Genomic DNA, 19,503 nt, shown 5'->3' with positions numbered 1-19,503 from the left:
GAGTCCTCAGGAATCATGCACAGAGTCCTCAGGAATCATGCACAGAGTCCTCAGGAATCATGCACAGATCTCTCGCACTGTCAGAGGATCAACATCATACAGGTGTCGACACGTCAGCGCTTCCTCACCGCAACGCTGATCTCCCATGTTAAATAGTGCACTCCAGGAGAACCCAGAGGTTCTCCAAGGATCAGTCTCTGTATTCCTCCAATATACTACTTGCTTCCCAGGCATCTTCGTCTTACCTAGTTGACAGGCTCTATCCTGCAAATACTAGAACCCCTTTCTTTACAGCTATTTAGAGACTACTAGACCTTTAATATCGATGCTATCCACAATTCTCGCCGTTTTCTACACCCCCTAAGTGCCGATATAGCCTATACGTCAGTGCTAGGTGTGAACGTTGACCCTAGACTTATTTAGGCGGGGTTAGGGTGCTTCGGCGTCCGTATTAGTATCTATGGTCATAATAGCTATAGGTATATTAGACGGCTCGGTAGAGCTTCGGACGTGGTGTAAGCTTGCTATCTCTATCTTTGAAGGAGGAGAACCGACGGAGGAGATATTTAAGATCTATTACTTATCGACCTTACGTCCCGTACTAAGTATACTACTATCTTTGCGCCTTAATAGTAGCTGGTTCGGACGGTAGATCGCCGTGACACCTTTCCTAGTAAGTCTTACACCGCTAATAAGGTTGGCGCTAGCTACTAGCGTCTAGAGAACGTCGGTGAGGAGGATGCTAGAATCGGGTCTTCTCTTAGATCTAGAGAGTTTTATGTAGATTTCTCTACGTAGACCTTCTTTAATTATGATGCCGGAGACTATCTATATACGAATTAAGATTGGCTTTACCGTACTAGGCATGAAATTGCTAGGTAAAGCCGTAAAATAGACATCGGCACCTATGTCGCAAATCCATCGATCTAAAGGTATGTCGGAAGCTATAGAGAGGACATTGTGAGGTAGGTCAATTTTAATAGTATTTATAGTATATGCCTCCATTTTTTTAGCAGGTTTTTCGGCCGAAAAACCATCTCCTTTTATATCCTTTAGCTTCCTATCACGGCGGAGTTTCTAGCAATTCGCCTTTACGTAACCCTTCTTATTGTAATGCTCGCAATAAGGTCTTAGTCCTAAAGCTGCTAGCGATGCTGCTAAGCGTACGGCATACGTATTTTAGGTCTTAGTTTCACGATCTAGTGATCTCTCGAAGTCTTTAAGCTCGGCAATAAGCTCGTCGAACTAGTAGATCCTATCGGAGTCGGATAACCTACTTACTCGCGATATAAGGCTAGTCTTCTACGCGTCCTATTTTAGACTATCTAGCTTCTTAAGGAAGAAGAGACATTTAACGCGCTCGCTTTCAATGCTTCCGGTAAACGTCTTCGTCTATACGGTCTAAAAGCGGAATTTATACTAATCGAGAGACGTGTAGTTACTCTCGAGAATCTTATTGAGTTCGCTAACACCACTAGCTACTATAGATATATCGGTAGGCGCGTACGCGCTCTTAATTACTCTCTATATTGCAGCCGGATCACGAAGCTTTCTATCTTATAGATACTATTGAATTTATTTCGATATATGGCTGTTAATAGCTCTTCTCGCGAATAAGACGAATTGAGCTTGCGCTAGGAAATAGCGATACTCACGGGGTAGAATTATAACTTCGCCGTATACGATAGGAGTGATAGTATTGTCATCGAACAATTACTCTATATTATCAGCCTAATAACGGTAATTAGACTTACCCTTCAAGGCTTCGAATTTAGAGTCATCCCGAAGCTTTCTAATAGCTTCCTTGGCCCTTTTTAGGTGCGTAATAGCCTTTTCTTACTCGGGGGATTCTCTCGGTCTAAATTGACGAGGAAGATGGTTACCGACGGTATTAGGATTATCATACGGCATTTCACTCTTAGTGGTCTAGAGAGGCATAGAATCACGAATCGGCGATAGATTAAAGACGTCGCTACGGTTAGTCCTATCTATATTAAGTATAGGACGTCGATTCGCATGAGAATTGTCAGCGCTAGTGGCCTCTAGCGCCGGGAAATGCAGCGGATCTTCACGCTAACGAGGAGGTTCTTGACGAAGCGTACGGTCGACGTCTTAGAGGTCATCGTCGCTATAATAGACGGACTCGGCATCGCTAGGCGGCTCGCCTTAATCAGGGGCTTGCCGTCTCGGGCGGAGACGTCGAGAATCAGACATCGTTTCGGAGGAAAGGGCTCAGGGGAGGCAGGTTGCAGATAAAGCTATTCCCGGCTGTCGAGGCAAGCCGGGCTCATAACCTATTGAAATTTTGAATGGAGAATACGATGAATGATGCTAGGAAACTCTTGCCAAGAACCAACGAGGTAGTTTAAGTCTAGTCTCTCCTTCATGAAGGAGAGATCCTATTTAATGTGAAGCATTTCCCCTGAACTATCCTATACATGGTAGGTTGAATGCTGATCATGAGCTTCATGCTTTGGCGAAGCGGGCATTTAATGCCTGGAGATGCCTGAGCAAGCCATGAATCTCAACATCATTTGTCCAAATGAGAAAATCAGTTAACAATAAGGTGCAGTTTCAGAGAAGTATATAGATGCTGTGGGGCTACGGCTCTCCACAAAGTGGCGTAGACAAAGCCTTAACCTGGACGTCTTCAATACAAAGACAAAGTTAGTTTCTTAGTCTATCAATGATCATCTAGATCTTCCAATCTTGGAGGCTCCTGCACGTTCATAGTCTAGATCATTTGCTCCACCTTAGTCACTATTTGTCCTGGTACCCGTACCTTTTCAAAATTTCCACTCGTAGCATGTTCTACACCGTACACATTACATGTACACTATCTAAGGAACAGTACTTTTACTTCGAAGCCAGGCAATCATGTGATATGGATTATTTAGTTCCCAGCAATCATAACAATGCTATTTAGGTGCAAATGAACTGCCGAAACACGCGATCTCGATCTATCCAAGGACCCGTACCCACGTCCCTCTGGGGCCGATTTACAAGAGTAACAATACGACCGTAGAACATGGTTCTGCTTTCCTTATTCCACGGAACACTAACTGAATGTCGCTCAATATGCTATTATTTTTCATAGAGATTCAAAAGAGAAAGTTGTCTAGAATGCCAGTGGCAAGGAAACACGTGAGGGCCCCAGTGGATTGCGTCATCGTTTTTTCACCGCATTCCTCAATACTTGTGTCTTGAATCCCACGCCTTGGCGAGCGTAATATAGACCTCTGATTGGATATTAGGCATGGATTTGGATCCACAGCGGGAGAAATTCCTGTCGTCACCGTGACATAATGAGTATCTGGTTTCTTCCGACATATCACACCCCCGTATCAGGGTTTTGCAAACATCCAAGGAGTGAAAGCCAATCATTGTCAAAGTTGTCTTTCTCAGTACTATCTTCGCCAATAATATTGGATCAAAATTACGATAATCAGTTCTCAGACTGGCAAGGTGGTGTCCGAGCCTCCACCTCAAAAATGTTCATTCGAGGTAATGTAGGGACATCCATGTCATGGGAAGGGAACAGGTTCTAGGGTAAGCCGAGGGCATAGAGAAGCATAAAGAGATAGAGAGGAGACTGTAGTAAGAGAAGCCCTAGGGCCATTATTAATCGATGGCGCGTTACATTTGTATTTTTTTTTACGGTACCTGGACTGTAACTCTGGGTTTTCGTCTTTTTCCCTAAATTTCCCCAATTCCCTAAATTTCATCATATCCCTCTTTCCCCTACGTCACTCTCTTCCTTTCTTTCCATCCCCCTAGGCAAGCCACTGTTTGTCTCGAGATCATTATATCATTTTTTATTAGTGAATCCTCCTTGGGATGTCTGCTGCAGTCGCTTCGGTGACGACTCTTCGCTCCAATATGTCTTCTCCTATGGATAAGAAGACAGAAAAAGAAGGTTCGTGTCACGCTTCCCTATCTGTACTTTTGCCTATTCCCTCTGTGCATTATGCTTCAGAAAATCCCCCCTTTTGGTTTGGTAATACGCCACGCTCCCCCCGAGCCTTAAATCCCCCTAAGCCCTTTGCCGTTGCGATGACTTCACCCGCTGGCGTCATTGATTCCTCCCCACCACATACTCAACCATGAGGCCCCCGACACGATCTCAGAACCGCCGTGGTACCTATTTGCGATCGCACGAATCTTTAACGCGTCATTGCTAACTCAAACCTCCCTTCAGACTTGCAGGCCGTGTCTTCCAAGGACGAGAAGCCTAACCTAGATCAGACCTCTTTGGCGCCCCCTCCGCGACCTGGTGCGCCTACTGCGTCTGATACCCCGGATTACTTCAATTCTATGCACAACCCGTTCTCGCTGGAGCCCAACCCATTTGAGCAGTCCTTCAGTGGAAATTCATCAGCCGAGACCCCGGGCAAATCACTTCTGCCCCCGGTGGCTTCACTCACCTCCCCGGCTTTGCCTGGAGCAAGCTCTGCTGGCGGGTATAACTGGCCCAACTCCCTTCGTTCTGGACCTCTCAGTCCGGCCATGCTTCCAGGGCCCACTGGATCTAATGACTACTTCGACAGCATCGGTCGCGGCTTCCCTACACCGAACGAATCTTCTCTCCGTACTGGACTGACCCCTGGAGGCGGTGGCTCTATGTTCCCAGCCCCCAGTCCTAACTCGCAAGCTATCCTACAACAACTCCAGAACGGCGGCGCGACTCCCTCCACCATCGATTTCCATCGCACCGCGCTAGCCGCCAAGAAAAACAACGCGAATGCACCCACCTCCAACCCCAACGAGCAGGAACAGGCTAATATGGATGTAAAACCCGCTCGTCCTGCCGACTTCACCCAGCATGACGCGGCTGATGCCGCCAATGGACTGTTCATGCTGGCCAAGGGTGGCCAGGCGAACAACATGCCCATGAACCACGCTATGCAAAACGAGACCCGCGCCGCTGCTGCTCGACGCGTTTCGCAGAATGCCAATGGCGACAGTGGAGATGGATCTGACCAGGACATCAAGCCGGCCAAGGGCAAAGGCAAGCGGAACGCCAAGGCACCGGCTGCCAACAACCGGCGCAAGGCCGATGATAACCAGAAGGGACCCAACAAAAAGGCCAAAGCTATGGAAATGCCATCGGATATGGAAGATGATGATGATGACGACGATGACATGAAAAAGTACCCTATGGATCCCAAGAAGATGACCGACGAGGAGAAGAGACGCAACTTCCTTGAACGCAATCGGTAAGATCATATTTCTTTCACATTCATGAACATCGCTAACGCTTGCACTACAGTGTTGCTGCCTTGAAGTGTCGTCAAAGGAAGAAGCAATGGCTGGCCAATCTCCAAGCTAAGGTCGAGCTATTCACTACGGAGAACGATGCTCTTACTGCCACCGTGACACAGTTGCGCGAGGAGATTGTCAATCTCAAGACTCTGTTGCTAGCACACAAGGACTGTCCCGTCTCCCAGGCCCAGGGGCTCGGCCCCCTGATGATGAATGGCATGTCCGCCGGATTCGATCATCACAGCGGTTATAACATGCCTCCCAACATGGGCATGCAGCCCGGTGCCATCCCTACCCAGGGCATGCGCCGGGCGTAAGCGAGAGACCGAAACCTCGCTTATTTTTCATATTGAGATATATGAAACTTGCTTCGCCGCGCAGGAAATATACGTTTGATGCTTAGAACCGGCGGCTTGCTCTATTCTTCCTGGGAGTTTCTTTTCCCATTTCGGTTCATTCTCCCCGAATGTTTGGCATGGGCAGGTGTTAATGATTCGCACGACTCAAAAAACGGAACGGGCTCGACTCGGTGGTCTGGAAATTGCTTTCTTTTGAGAGCGTGTCAATCCGGCGTATGAGATGCTTTTTATGGCTGATTTTGATATTTTGATTTTCTTTTTTGCCAAGGTTGCTTCTGTTTGTTTTCTGATGATTCTTCTTCGCTGTTTCTCCAGTTGTATTTTTTACTCCCTTTGTTTTCTTTTCTTTCCTTCTAATATTTTTCCTCTTGATGCCCCAGAGGATCTTCTACCTTTCGCTTGTCTAATACTTGAGGGCACACGGGTGCATTTTCTTGTTCTTTTCTCTCCCTTCCCTGGTTGCTTGTGTCGAAATACATGATTCCTGGATGGCGTACGGATGGCTTTGTGATTCTTTGATATGTTTGACTAGTTTCTTGAAACCAGATGGTTCGCCAATAAATTTTCGACAGTCGCTCTGGCACTCAATTTATTGAGACTCTAGACCTCTTCATGGTATTTATTACTTTTAGCAGTGTACGCTCGAAATCACTCGCCTAAGAACGGTTCGCACCCGTGCATCGTTTGCATGGTCAGAAGTTTGCAACTTAACCAGCCCAGCACGATGATGGGCATGTAGACAATGAGATACCCCAATCCCGGATAATAGGGATAATAGGGATGACAGTGGGCTTCACGGCCCGGTTCACTAACAAATCTGGAACTATATCCAGCCTGGGTTGTACTGACATGCCTACAGGTAGCATTAAGTCGTTTGCGAGAAGAAGCCCTAACGACATACGTATACTGGCCTGCAAGTTTCCTTTTGGAGTCGTTCTCAGCAAGATTCTTTGATAATTATCTCTAATCGACATACAGTAGCACCAGACCAATTGAACCGTAGATACCACGATGAGTTACGCTTCTATTCGGTGACTTGTGTCCGCTACCCTTCCCGGAGAGCGTTCATAAATAAGAACAAGATAAGCAACAACGCCCTAACGGGAAGTCAAGTCTTCGACACTAAATTTTATCGCCGCAAGCTAAGACAGCCCACTTCCCGGGGTTAGGGTTTCTCGGAAGTAGCCCAAAGTCAGTCTCCGGGTGTGGTATCCCCAGGAAGAGTACATAGCACAGACTATATATCAGATTGACACTGTTGATCTTGCCCGGTGTATATCCGATAATGAATATTCACTTCACTTCAATTGTGCCTGCAGATAACATCCCTACAATCCTACAATGTCTGCACTCCCCTTTCCCAAGAAGTCTTCGGAGACTGTTGCAAAAAGCATCGTGACAGCCAAAGATTTGGAATTACTTGTGCAAGACCAGGCTTTCATTGATGGGTGTTGAGTGAAGAAAGACCAAGCTTTCAGTGTGTATGCTTCTTCCTCCTAGGATTATTTTATTTGACACTCATCTCGTTATTCACCAGAGCCGTCCACGGCACAGCTTCTCGGAGCTGTAGCAGACTGTGATTTAAATGACATCTAGTCAGCCATCGAAATTGCAAATGTGGCACAGAACTTTTACCTTTCAACTACAGCTGCAAAACGTTGAGGACCGTAAGCGTCTTCCTATTCCCCAAAGCTCCGCGTTCATCTCTAACAGCCACCTCTCGTCGAAAGGATTCTATGTCTAGAGAATGGCAAAACTATAAATGAGGCCAAGGGCAAAATTGCCTATGCAGCGAGCTTCATTGCTTAGTTCGCTGAGGAAGTAACACGCTCGTACAGCGATACAATCCCGTAATCAACACCGAACACCATGGTAATGACGGTGAAAGAGCCTGTCGGTGTCTGCGGTATCATTACTCCATGGAACTTCCCAGCAGCTATGATCAGTCGCAAGGTCGCCCCAGCTCTGGTCGCTGGGTGTGCCGTAGTTATCAAGCCACCAAGTGACACAACATTTACTTATTTCGCTTTCACAAAGCTGGCTTTGAAGGTGGGATTTCCTGGTAAGGCCACTCAGGTCTGCCCTACGAATAGGCAAGTTGCCTCAGAGTTCGCGACATGATGTCCAAGTTTCGATGCTCGGGCCAGACCTTGTGTGGTGTGAGTTTATTCCTTATCTTTGGCGCTATTAAACTTACCAATACGATAGTGCCAACAGCCTCTTTGTTCAAAAGGGCATTTTGGACGAGTTCATTCGGAGACAGGTGCAGAAGGTCTTTGAACTCCACCTGGGACTCGGGATCGAAGACTCATGCATGCAAGGCCCGCTGATCAACGTGCCCCCGTCGACAAGGTCAAGAGTCATCTACTCTTCTTACGGACATACACTGACCATCGGCATCAATAGTGGAATAAAATGGCGATCCTGAGCTTTTCTGCTACATGAAGCAGACAACAACATCTATTTAACTGGTTTTCCAATATTTTCTAGTGGATGTCGGTAAACTTGTAGATCCATTCAAGATTTCCAAGAGATCAGTCGTTCACTGACACACAGCGGCCTCCAGACCGAACTCGCCAATGCTGGTACTCTCGTGTGTAGCATGTTATCAACATCTGACTGAGGAACTTTTTCCTTAGGGTTTTCGCCTGTCAGCCCTAGGTTCCCAGGAACTATAAGTCCCTGCCCCTCATAGATAATTCACCATCCTTCTCCATCATCTCCTTCCGGATCTAGGTCTATTGACATATCCATTTAAAAACCCTCATAAGTGAATCATAAATCACTAGGAGCTACAACAAACCTTTTTCGGACAAATTACTCACCGTCGGTTAAATATACAGTCCGATCAATGCGATGGCCAAAACTTTTATGCTAAAGTATGCAAAAATTACCCCTTTAGCCCAAATTGCACATGAACTAGTCCTTGGCATGATCCACTTTGACGACAACAATTATTTGCTCGCTCAGTGAAGGCTCCACTATTACTGTAGAGTTCGTGCTTATAAATTCCGGCAACGGCTTATAAATGCTGGATACATAATTTCGAGGTTTGGCATAAAGTACCGAGGTGTGCGTATAAGAAGCCCTAGAGAGTATAAAGGGTATTTCATCAGACAATTGTTCATTCAGAGACCTTTCTTCGACTCTTTTTAACGGGCATATCTCACACAACATTGGAAAAGTTTTAACAAGATGTCTTCCACGCCGCGACTTGAGTGCGCCGATGTCGACCCTAGTCCCCTAGGGCAGCCTCTCCAGTTTGCATTCTCCGGCCGTACGGTACCAAACCGCTTTTTGAAAGGTGCCATGAGTGAACGTCTTGCTTCATTCTCTCTCGGCGATCTTAATGCACGGGGTGTCCCTTCTCCTGCATTGATTCAGGCTTATAGGAGTTGGGGCGAAGCACAAATAGGAATCAACCTGACAGGAAATGTCATGATCGATCCTGGCCACCTAGAGGCGGCAGGGAACCCAGTGATTCCGCAACATGCAGAGTTCTCGGGTGAGCGTTTCGAACGTTTTCAGGAACTCGCAACAGCTGGAAAGGCCAAGGGGTGTCTCATCATCGCTCAGGTTGGACATCCGGGTCGTCAGACTGCCGAGTATCTCCAGCCGAATCCAATCAGTGCCAGTGATGTGCAGCTCAACGGAGACCATATGGGCGTCGCATTCGCAAAGCCCCGTGCCGCGACGCAAGAAGACATTGCCAACATCATCGATAGCTTTGCTCACGCGGCTGAATACCTTGACAAGGCTGGATTTGACGGTATCCAGCTTCACGGAGCTCATGGATATCTACTCAGCCAGTTCTTGTCCCCTACAACCAACCTACGAACTGATCAGTACGGGGGTAATCTAAAGAACCGAATGAGGTTGATCTTGGAAGTCAGAGACGAGATCGCCAAGAGAGTTCGCAAGGACTTTGTGGTCGGCATCAAAATAAACAGTGTTGAGTTCCAAGAGAAGGGCTTCCAGCCCGACGAAGCTAAAGAACTTTGCGAGGCTCTCGAGGAGCACGCTTTCGACTTTGTCGAGCTGTCTGGTGGCACGTACGAAAACTGGCCCTTGGCCAACCAGAAGCGGGAGTCAACTCTGGAGCGGGAAGCAGTAAGTATTGCTCTATTCGTCTATTCTATATGATCTGTAATATTCCAACCATTTCTGGAGCTATGCTAATAGTGACTAGTTTTTCTTGCAGTTCGCCAAGCTTATCGTTCCTGGGTTGAGCAAGACCAAGACCTACGTGACAGGCGGCCTGAAGACTGTCGAGGGCATGGTCAAGGCGCTGGACACTGTCGACGGAGTCGGACTTGGTCGCGCTCTCTGTCAAGAACCGAACCTTTGTGCGCTTATCCTGTCCGGGCAGGTCAAGGGAGCCATGCTCCAAAAGCTGAATATGCTAGACTTTGGTGCTACAGCTGGTGCGGCCGGCCTTCAGATCTCGCAGATGGGCAAGGGATTGCAGCCCGTGGACCTCTCCATAGAAGAAAACGTGGCAAAGGTTTTCAGCACCTTCGGTGCCTGGGCTGCTGCGAAAAAGGAGAATTTGGAGATGTATGAATTCCCCGTCCTGCCTGATTATAATATCCCCTATGCTACCGCGGTTCTATGATGTCTTGTGTGAACACAAGATTCAGACTCAGTGCCTAGGTGGATTATAGTGAGCATACTTTGCAATAGAAAGAATTAGAGAGTTAGACGTTTATTATCTTGGAATGGCAAAAAGATAGGTCGTACCAGAAGACATTAGATTTGTTGAGATTCATGGCTTGCTCAGGCATCTCCAGGCATTAAATGCCCGCTTCATCAAAGCATGAAGCTCATGATCAGCATTCAACCTACCATGTATAGGATAGTTCAGGGGAAATGCTTCACATTAAATAGGATCTCTCCTTCATGAAGGAGAGATTAGACTTAAACTACCTCGTTGGTTCTTGGCAAGAGTTTCCTAGCATCATTCATCGTATTCTCTATTCAATTTCAATAGGTTATAAGCCCGGCTTGCCTCGACAGCCGGGAATAGCTTCATCTACAACCTGCCTCCCCTGAGCCCTTTCCTCCGAAACGATGTCTGATTCTCGACGTCTCCGCCCGAGACGGTAAGCCCCTAATTAAGGCGAGCCGCCTAGCGATGCCGAGTCCGTCTATTATAGCGACGATAACCTCTAAGACGTCGACCGTACGCTTCGTTAAGAACCTCCTCCTCGTCAGCGTGAAGATCCGCTGTATTTCCCGGCGCTAGAGGTCACTAGCGCTGATAATTCTTATGCGAATCGACGCCCTATCCTCAATATAGATAGGAGCAATCGTAGCGACGTATTTAATCTATCGCCGATTCGTGATTCTATGCCTCTCTAGACCACTAAGAGTGAAATACTATATAATGATCCTAATACCGTCGGCAACTATCTTCCTCGTCAATTTAGACCGAGAGAATCCCCTAAGTAAGAAAAGGCTATTACGCACCTAAAAAGGGCCAAGGAAGCCGTTAGAAAGCTTCGGGATGACTCTAAATTCGAAGCCTTAAAGGGTAAGTCTAATTACCGTTATTGGGCTGATAATATAGAGTAATTGTTCGATAACAATGCCGTCACTCCTATCGTATACGGCGAAGTTATGATTCTACCCCGTAAGCATCGCCATTTCCTAGCGTAAGCTCAATTCGTCTCATTCGCGAGAAGAGCTATCAATAGCTATGTGTCGAAACAAATTTAATAGTATCTATAAGATAGAAAGCTTCGTGATCCGGCTACAATATAGAGAGTAATTAAGAGCGCGTACGCGCCTACCGATACATCTATAGTAGCTAGTGGTGTTAGCGAACTCAATAAGATTCTCGAGAGTAACTATACGTCTCTCGATTAGTATAAATTCCGCTTTTAGACCGTATAGACGAAGACGTTACCGGAAGCATTGAAAGCGAGCGCGTTAAATATCTCTTCTTCCTTAAGAAGCTAGATAGTCCAAAATAGGACGCGTGGAAGACTAGCCTTATATCGCGAGTAAGTAGGTTATCCGACTCTGATAGGATCTACCGGTTCGACGAGCTTATTGCCGAGCTTAAAGACTTCGAGAGATCACTAGATCGTGAAACTAAGACCCGAAATACGTATGCCGTACGCTTAGCAATATCGCTAGAAGCTTTAGGACCAAGACCTTATTGCGAGTATTACAATAAGAAGGGTCACGTAAAGGCGAATTGCTAGAAACTCCGCCGTGATAGGAAGCTAAAGGACATAAAAGGAGATAGTTTTTCGGCCGAAAAACCTACTAAAAAAATAGAGGCATATACTACAAATACCATTGAAATTGACCTACCTCACAATATCCTCTCTATAGCTTCCGATATACCTTCAGATCGATAGATTTGCGACATAGGTGCCGACGTCTATTTTACGGCTTTACCTAGCAATTTCATGCCTAGTACGGCAAAGCCAATCTCAATTCGTATATAGATAGTCTCCGGCATTATAATTAAAGAAGGTCTACATAGAGAAATCTATATAAAACTCTCTAGATCTAGGAGAAGACCCGATTCTAGCATCCTCCTTACCGACGTTCTCTAGACGCTAGCAGCTAGCGCTAACCTTATTAGCGGTGTAAGACTTACTAGGAAAGGTGTCACGGCGATCTACCGTCCGAACCAGCTACTATTAAGGCGCAAAGATAGCAGCATACTTAGTACGGGACGTAAGGTCGATAAGCAATAGATCTTGAATATCTCCTCCGTCGGTTCTCCTCCTTCAAAGATAGAGATAGTAAGCTTACACCACGTCCGAAGCTCTACCGAGCCGTCTAATATACCTATAGCTATTATGACCACGGGTGCTAATACGGACGCTAAAGCACCCTAACCCCGTCTAAATAAGTCTAGGGTTAACGTCCACACCTAGCACCGACGCATAGGCTATATTAGCACTTAGGGGGTGCAGAAAACGGCGAGAATTATAGATAGCATCGATATTGAAGGCCTAGTAGTCTCTAAATAGCCTTACGGAGACTATGCTATCGGACGGGCACCTTATAAACCTAACTAGCGGCCAATTCTCTATCGTTCTAAGAGAGCTAGAGACCTCGTCTACATCGATATTAGCGGCGGCGGCAAGCTTACACCCGCTATTAAAACGGGGGCTAGATACTAGCTTCTTATAATCGATGACTTCGATAGATAGGCCGAGATACGCTTCCTTAGGACCAAATCGGAAGCTAAGATAGTCATCAAGGAGCTCCTTAGCACGTACGAAAAGGATAGGGAATGTTAGGTCAAGGACCTTATTACTCCTGAACCTAGAGATAAAATTAGAGCTATTTAGATAGACAATGGTAGAGAATTCACCTTCCAAAAGCTTCAATATTGGGCCAAAATAAGAGGAATTCACTAGCATTTTATTGCTCCGTACGCTCATAAGCAAAATGGCAAGGTTGAGCGTCTTATACGTGTTGTTAGCGAGAGAATGCGATGTATTCTAGCTGATAGCAAGCTTCCTACCTTCCTATGGGCTAAAGTCATAAAAACTATTATTATCGTGAGAAATATAACGGTTTACAATAGCCGTAAGATGCATAGAAGACCTCCTATTACACCCTTCGAGCTTCGCTACGGTAGGAAGCTAGACCTATCATTTCTACGCATCATTGGTAGTAAGGTCTAGAAGGTCTTTCCACGTGAAGCTATTTATCAAAGCGAAGAAGGACGCCACCTAGCTCCGAGAGCAGAGCTCGGCTACCTCACTAGATACACTGGCTATAGCGGCGCCTAATATCGCGTCTATAGACCATTTCCTAATGGTAGAAAGGGAGGCACAATACATGTCGTGAGAGATGCAATCATTGATAAAGGACCCGATTGGGATCTATACAATGACCCTAACACCTCACCGGCTGCTGCCTAGCAAGCATCTCCCACTGAGTCTATCACCCAGCAAGAGACCCAGCCAGCCTCTTCAGCTATTTCCAGGCCCGTCAACCTCCATGGCCCTGATCCAGAGGACTCCGACGACCCCAAAAATGACGAATTCTACGTATTAGACGAGGATTTAGATCAATCCGAGGTCTTAGATACATTAGACGTCTTAGACGCCGATTCTAGTGACCCAATTCAGCTATTTTTAACAGCTTCACGAGCTAAAAAAGCTACGATTCAACGCTATAAAGACTAGTCCACAGTGCTTCTTACGGAAGCTACAATACTCTCTATAGAGAGCTCTCTCCTAGCACTTCCGTCTATCCAAGATATCAAGTCTACGCTAGCTCAATAGCTTAAGTCTCTAACCTCTCTTCGGGAAGCTAAGGCTTTACCGTTCTAGCCATAGTAGGAGTAAGCTATAAAGTCGGAGATCGCTCAATTTAAGGTTCTCTAGGTATAGCAACCAGCATCTCCACCACTAGGGGCCAAGATCCTCTCGGGTAGATAGGTTTACAAGCTCAAGACTAATACTAATAGCAGACCTACCAAGTTTAAAGCACGTTAGGTGGCCTAAGGTAATACCTAGAGAGAAGGCATTAATTACGAGGATACGTACGCTACCACCGGCCGCTATAAGACCCTCCGAATACTCCTTATAGTAATAATATTGAAGAAGCTATATTCGACGCATTTAGACGTCAATTTGGCCTATCTCAATACAATTTTAGAAGAGGAAACGTACATACAATACCCTAACGGTCTCGACTTTTATGGCGTCGAACCTCACGGTAATGTCTATCGCCTTCGTAAAAGTCTATACGGCTTACGCTAGTTAGTAGCTAATTGGTATAAGACCCTTAGCAGCTTCCTCCTTTCTAAAGGCTTCAATACCTTATCCTCTGATCTATATCTATACGTACGCCACGAGCAAGGGGGTAGAATTACCGTTATCTTCGTCTATATAGATAATATGTTGCTCGCATTAACGTCTCTAATAACGCTTTAGAGAGTCAAGGAAGCGATCGCTAAGCAATAGTCTATTTTAGACCTAGGTAAAGTCTCTCACTACCTTAGCCTAAAGATCTAATGTGACCGTGAAGCCGGAATCATAAAAATAGGCTAAAAAGCCTATATTGATAAGTTTCCTAACGTCCTAGCAACCTCTCTAAGACCTTTTATCCTATTTAGTCCTAGCACCGAGCTTAGGAAAGCCGATAAACTAGTAGACCGTGAAAACGTGAAGACCTACTAGTCTCTCACCGGTAGTCTAATTTACGCTAGCACGGTCTTACGTCCTAATCTCTCCCTAGCGCTTAGGATACTCACGAAGCATAACCTCAAACCCCACGATCCTCACTTCTCTACCGTCTACTAAGCCGTCTAGTACGCTAAGCGAACCAGCAACCTTACGATAACCTACGGACGGCCGAAAACGGGTGGTAATACTAGTTTTGAGGACGGATATGGGTTCTAGGGGTACGTGGACGCGTTATTTACATCGGATCCTAACACTATAAGAAGCCGTATAGGATAGGTATTCTACCTCGCTAGCGGTCTAATTTCATAGGCTTCGAAGCAGCAATCCTACGTCACGAAGTTATCAGCCGAAGCGGAGTACTACGCTCTCTCGGACGCAGGAAGCTAGGGTGTATAGCTTCATCGCTTACTTATCGATCTACAGGCAGTGAAAGTGTCAGACCCAATTCACCTATACAGCGATAGTCAATCCGCGATTTCCATGGCTAAAACCTCAAGGCATCACTCGAGAAGCCGCCACATTGAGACCCATTACCATTAGATCCGCGAGAGAGTTAAAGAAGGCAAAATACGACTCTCTCACGTCGCTAGCGTCTCCAACATTGCTGATGGCCTCACCAAGCCATTAGCAAGACCTACTTTCGAAGCATTTCGCGACGCATTGGCATTAGAGAAAGCCTGATTCACCCTAAGAGAGTCGAGCATTTACCTCCTACGTCTCATGCCTTTCTTAAAGACATAGCAGCTTCAATACTAAGGGGGTGTGTTAAGATTCATGGCTTACTCAGGCATCTCCAGGCATTAAATGCCCGCTTCGTCAAAGCATGAAGCTCATGATCAGCATTCAACCTACCATGTATAGGATAGTTCAGGGGAAATGCTTCACATTAAATAGGATCTCTCCTTCATGAAGGAGAGATCAGACTTAAACCACCTCGTTGGTTCTTGGCAAGAGTTTCCTAGCATCATTCATCGTATTCTCCATTCAATTTCAACAAGATTCAGACGATTACTACAAGGGAGAATAGATGCCTTATAGATGTTTTATCCACTGTTACTCAATAATGATCGTGCTATAATCAGTCCTAGTCCCTTTGTGGAGAGAGTGGTGACAGTTGACAGATAATAGTTTAGGCTTCTAGGGTTGTAGATAACTTAGAGTTACTAGTTAGACTGTCTACAGATCTCTCTTAATCTTTATTTCTTTCGGGCACTTTATCGCAATTTTTATTTCCGTTCACAAACAGTGTGAGCAGATAGGGTCGACACAAACATAGTCACTGTGCTCGCTAGGAGAAGTGTCTTCCTAGCGGGTTATATAAAGGAACGAGACCAGGAGTATTCAGAGGGTAAGCCAGCTGTAGGCTTTTATAAGAATATATTTCAAGTTGTTAGTAGAAGGGTTGGTATAATTATGTATTGCTGGCAACATAGCAGATAGGGGCGATTACAATTAGGGCCGCATGAGCAGGAAGTTGCGAAATGTACCTCAAGACTCACACTACTCCTAGCCAGGATACGCAACCCAGTAGCATCACCGGCTATATCATGGCAGGAATTGCTCAGTATTTATAGCTGTGCAATGTCTGAGGTTGATTATAACAACGATGTGTAAATTCTTCATTTGCCCTCCGCGTCCTTCTACTTCGTTCCTAGAAAGTAAGTCAGAGAAATTCCGAATTAATTCAGCAAATATTTACAGGTCATGTCTATATAAGTCAAACGCAACCCTTAAGTCCCGTGAGCAGCCCAACAAGCTAACTACCCTCTACCGTCCCCGAGTAACAAGGTAATCTTCCAGATATTAAAACAAATCCAAAGGAACCAGGCTAACAAACAAGCCCCTACCCCCAGTTCAAAAATGAATCACTCCGATCAAATCCCGCTAGTCCCCACCCCTGGAGGCAACCCACGAGCCATAAGGAGCTACCTAGAGAGCTTAATTCGGGACGCGCTCGGGGCAGGAACCCAACTGTCCTGGGACAGCACCCCCCGAACTATACATGAGCTGGCCTCCCGCACAATGACCTTCTCAATCAGCGTTACCCATAAAACCCCCAAGATCGCAGTTGGCGAAGTCTCGCTGTACCACCACCTCCGTGAAGAGCAGCATGAGAATGTCCTCGGTTTGGCCGCTAGCACTCTGATCCAGCAGGGTTGTGCTTGTATTATTGCTCTGAAACTGTCTGTTCATGAGGGTATTTTACACTGCCAGATCTATCGGGTTGGGAGGGGGGCTGATCCTTCTGTGCTTTCCGATGGGTCTTGCCCTGAGACAGAATATGTTGCGCTACGTGCAAAGGTCAATTTGGCTTTCAACTGGGTCAGTGCACCTTACATTGAAAACGGCCGGTGATTGTGGCTGGTGAATATTCTCTGGCCTTATTTCGAATACTGTTTTCTCTCTGTTTGTTGAGTATTTACATTTTTATCTTTCGGATGTATGCTTCTTTTTTTGGTATGTTTTCGTTGTCCTTGTTATGATCTTATGTTTCTCTATATTGAAATCACGACGTACATGCACTTGTTTTGCTGCTTAGTCTTTTTTTGTATTGCGACCTAAATCAAAGTAGTAACATTATATAGCTAGTTAAATAGACCGTATAGACACAAGCCAAAATATCAGGGTAACAAAGAGTCATAACTCTTTTCTCTACTTCTCGAAAGTCCGCATATAATGATTCAGTTCCTTGGTTCAGTATTCATTCAAATATCCGTGACATTCATTACATTACGGTCTATATAATTTAATACATGTACATTGCCAAACGCTTCAGAAAATGCGCGTCAAACTTGGCTTCATCCATTGAGGGCTTTCGCACAGATTCGATGACCGCCATTTCTTGATCTTCTCGTTGTCCCATCCAGCTGTGAACTGGTCGACAAGATCGGGCTTACTAGAACCAAGCCGCATGCTGCGTTGAAACACACAAGCTCCCTTATTATCATAGGTAAATGCCATACACCAGTCCTTGTCGTGACATGCTTGCCGGCATGCGTCTAATGATTGGTGTTGTGGCAGAGTATCAGGAGGTTCGATGAACCCGCCCCAATCACCATTATCCCAACCCCTCTTTTCTGGTAGATCTCCTAGTTGGTGATAGTTGATCAAATCCGCGTATAGCAGAGGATACTATATTGATATTTATCAGTTCTGTTGTCAAATCATATGCGCAGGACAGAAAGCAACACACCGTTCGATTCCGTCCATTCTCCCATTTGGCCAGCCCATCCATATCTGACAAGAGCGATTTGTGCATGCTAATCACAGGCTGACACCAGTGATTATCGTTGCCGAAAGGAATTGAATCCAACGGATGCGCATTGAACATGGGCCACATCCCTGACAACTTGATGCCTTTCTCATATAGCGCAGTGCCCAGTACAGAGTCACCACAGCAGTCGTCGGTAACAACCTGCAAATATTGATCACTAACGGACGGACCAACAAATTGTCCATATCTGCCAACGTCCCGGGCTACCAGTCTATCGACTGCCGCTCTGGAGAGCACAAAGCCGGAGCCACCGTAGGCAAACCAGATCACTCCTCCACCTTCGAGGGCTCGACCTGGTGCAGGAGAGCCCATATATAAAGGCACCGAAGGATCAAACTGCTCCAGCATGCGGAACAGATTATCCCAAACAAAGTATGTATCCGTCTCGAGGAAGACATACCACTCTGCAGTGGGATTCACTTTCTTCGCACGTTCAATCATGGGCAAAAACTTGAATCGATCTAGTCTCCACCCCGCTGCACCATCGATATCGGTCGTGCCGTTTTGTAGCGCATCGTATCCTGTGAACTCGGGAATGTTCTGGCGGGCAGAGGGCGAAATATCGGCCAGAATATCGTACACTTTATGGCCTAGGACTTCAGTTTCCAGGTCTGAAACCACGAGGAGATTCGAGATGCAGCGGGTTACGGAGGTCAGGTGTGTGTTCACTCGGTTCGCATTTTCGGTGGCGCTGGTTTTCAGGACAATCTGAACGCGCGATAGGACGTCCGAAGGAAACGAATTGCATGCTGTCTCGCCTTGTTGGTTATTGTTTTTCTTGTTGAGAGGTATGTTCCGGAATTGAGTTCTCGTTTCCCATGTCCAATAGTCCGTCTGATTTGATATATTATCTTTCACCCTTGCGGTGGTGATTCCAGACAAATTCCCAGAATACAATGTGAGCAAGAGGATAGTGGATACAGTGAGGAAGACTGCAAGCAATTTGAGCTTTGCATTGCTCAAAAATCTGAAAAATGGCCGCCCGGTCGCGGACCTGGTTGTTGTGCCCATTATCGTGGGAGATCGCCCATCTGACCGTTTATAAAAACGGGCAGGCACATGGAAATATGAACAGAGAGAGGAAGCGACTGAAAAAGAAAAAGAAAAAGAAAAGAAAAGAGTCTACGCGACAGGTTTGGAGCCGGATATTGTACCGTTCATTACTTGTGAACGTCACCACCATAGCGGGTCTTGAACACCAGGCAGTCAATTGGCCCCCAAATCAAGCCCCCCGAAAGCCTTTTCAGCCTTGGCATCAGCCTCAAGAGATACGATCTTTATAATTTGGGGCCAAAGGAATCAAGTCATGTTTGGCCCGGAAATGTATTGAGTTCTTTTTAATTTTCCCAGAAAAGAAAAAAGAAAGAAGAAAACAAGCGAGTCGTTCTTTTCTCATTTCATTGTTTTTTTTTTTTTTTTGTTTGAGTGGAGTTGAGTGAAA

At 45.9% G+C, this 19,503-nt stretch overlaps 6 protein-coding genes across 6 annotated transcripts; 5 read left to right on the top strand and 1 right to left on the bottom strand.

Annotated features, from left to right (window-relative positions):
* Positions 1-25: 25 nt before the first annotated feature.
* On the top strand, positions 26-151 carry PENARI_c008G12338 (uncharacterized protein). Its single transcript, XM_022631690.1, has one exon. It carries the CDS (start codon positions 38-40, stop codon positions 137-139), a length of 102 nt encoding a protein of 33 aa, XP_022488752.1. The 5' UTR covers positions 26-37; the 3' UTR covers positions 140-151.
* Positions 152-3,879: 3,728 nt separating this feature from the next.
* atfA (bZIP transcription factor atfA) lies at positions 3,880-5,579 on the top strand (the record flags this gene model as incomplete). The annotated part of the gene is made up of 3 exons (XM_022631451.1): positions 3,880-3,916; positions 4,199-5,216; positions 5,270-5,579. 3 exons carry the CDS (start codon positions 3,880-3,882, stop codon positions 5,577-5,579), a joined length of 1,365 nt encoding a protein of 454 aa, XP_022488845.1.
* A 1,911-nt stretch (positions 5,580-7,490) lies between these two features.
* Positions 7,491-8,049, top strand: PENARI_c008G00410 (uncharacterized protein; the record flags this gene model as incomplete). The annotated part of the gene is made up of 2 exons (XM_022631278.1): positions 7,491-7,729; positions 7,830-8,049. The coding sequence occupies 2 exons, from the start codon at positions 7,491-7,493 to the stop codon at positions 8,047-8,049; spliced, it is 459 nt and encodes a 152-aa protein (XP_022488872.1).
* Positions 8,050-8,816: 767 nt separating this feature from the next.
* PENARI_c008G08831 (NADH:flavin oxidoreductase/NADH oxidase family protein) lies at positions 8,817-10,236 on the top strand (the record flags this gene model as incomplete). Its single annotated transcript, XM_022631559.1, has 2 exons — positions 8,817-9,731; positions 9,811-10,236. 2 exons carry the CDS (start codon positions 8,817-8,819, stop codon positions 10,234-10,236), a joined length of 1,341 nt encoding a protein of 446 aa, XP_022488598.1.
* A 6,574-nt stretch (positions 10,237-16,810) lies between these two features.
* Positions 16,811-17,143, top strand: PENARI_c008G09881 (uncharacterized protein; the record flags this gene model as incomplete). Its single annotated transcript, XM_022631600.1, has 1 exon — positions 16,811-17,143. The coding sequence occupies one exon, from the start codon at positions 16,811-16,813 to the stop codon at positions 17,141-17,143; it is 333 nt and encodes a 110-aa protein (XP_022488793.1).
* Positions 17,144-17,560: 417 nt separating this feature from the next.
* PENARI_c008G11390 (uncharacterized protein) lies at positions 17,561-19,073 on the bottom strand (the record flags this gene model as incomplete). The annotated part of the gene is made up of 2 exons (XM_022631661.1): positions 17,561-17,920; positions 17,982-19,073. The coding sequence occupies 2 exons, from the start codon at positions 19,071-19,073 to the stop codon at positions 17,561-17,563; spliced, it is 1,452 nt and encodes a 483-aa protein (XP_022488643.1).
* Between the last annotated feature and the right edge of the window lie 430 nt (positions 19,074-19,503).

This window comes from Penicillium arizonense (genome assembly GCF_001773325.1).
Source record: "Penicillium arizonense strain CBS 141311 chromosome Unknown PENARI_contig008, whole genome shotgun sequence".
Lineage (NCBI taxonomy): Eukaryota > Fungi > Ascomycota > Eurotiomycetes > Eurotiales > Aspergillaceae > Penicillium > Penicillium arizonense.
The sequence above is the reverse complement of the archived record's forward strand: the minus strand, read 5'-3'. Positions and strand labels throughout refer to the sequence as shown.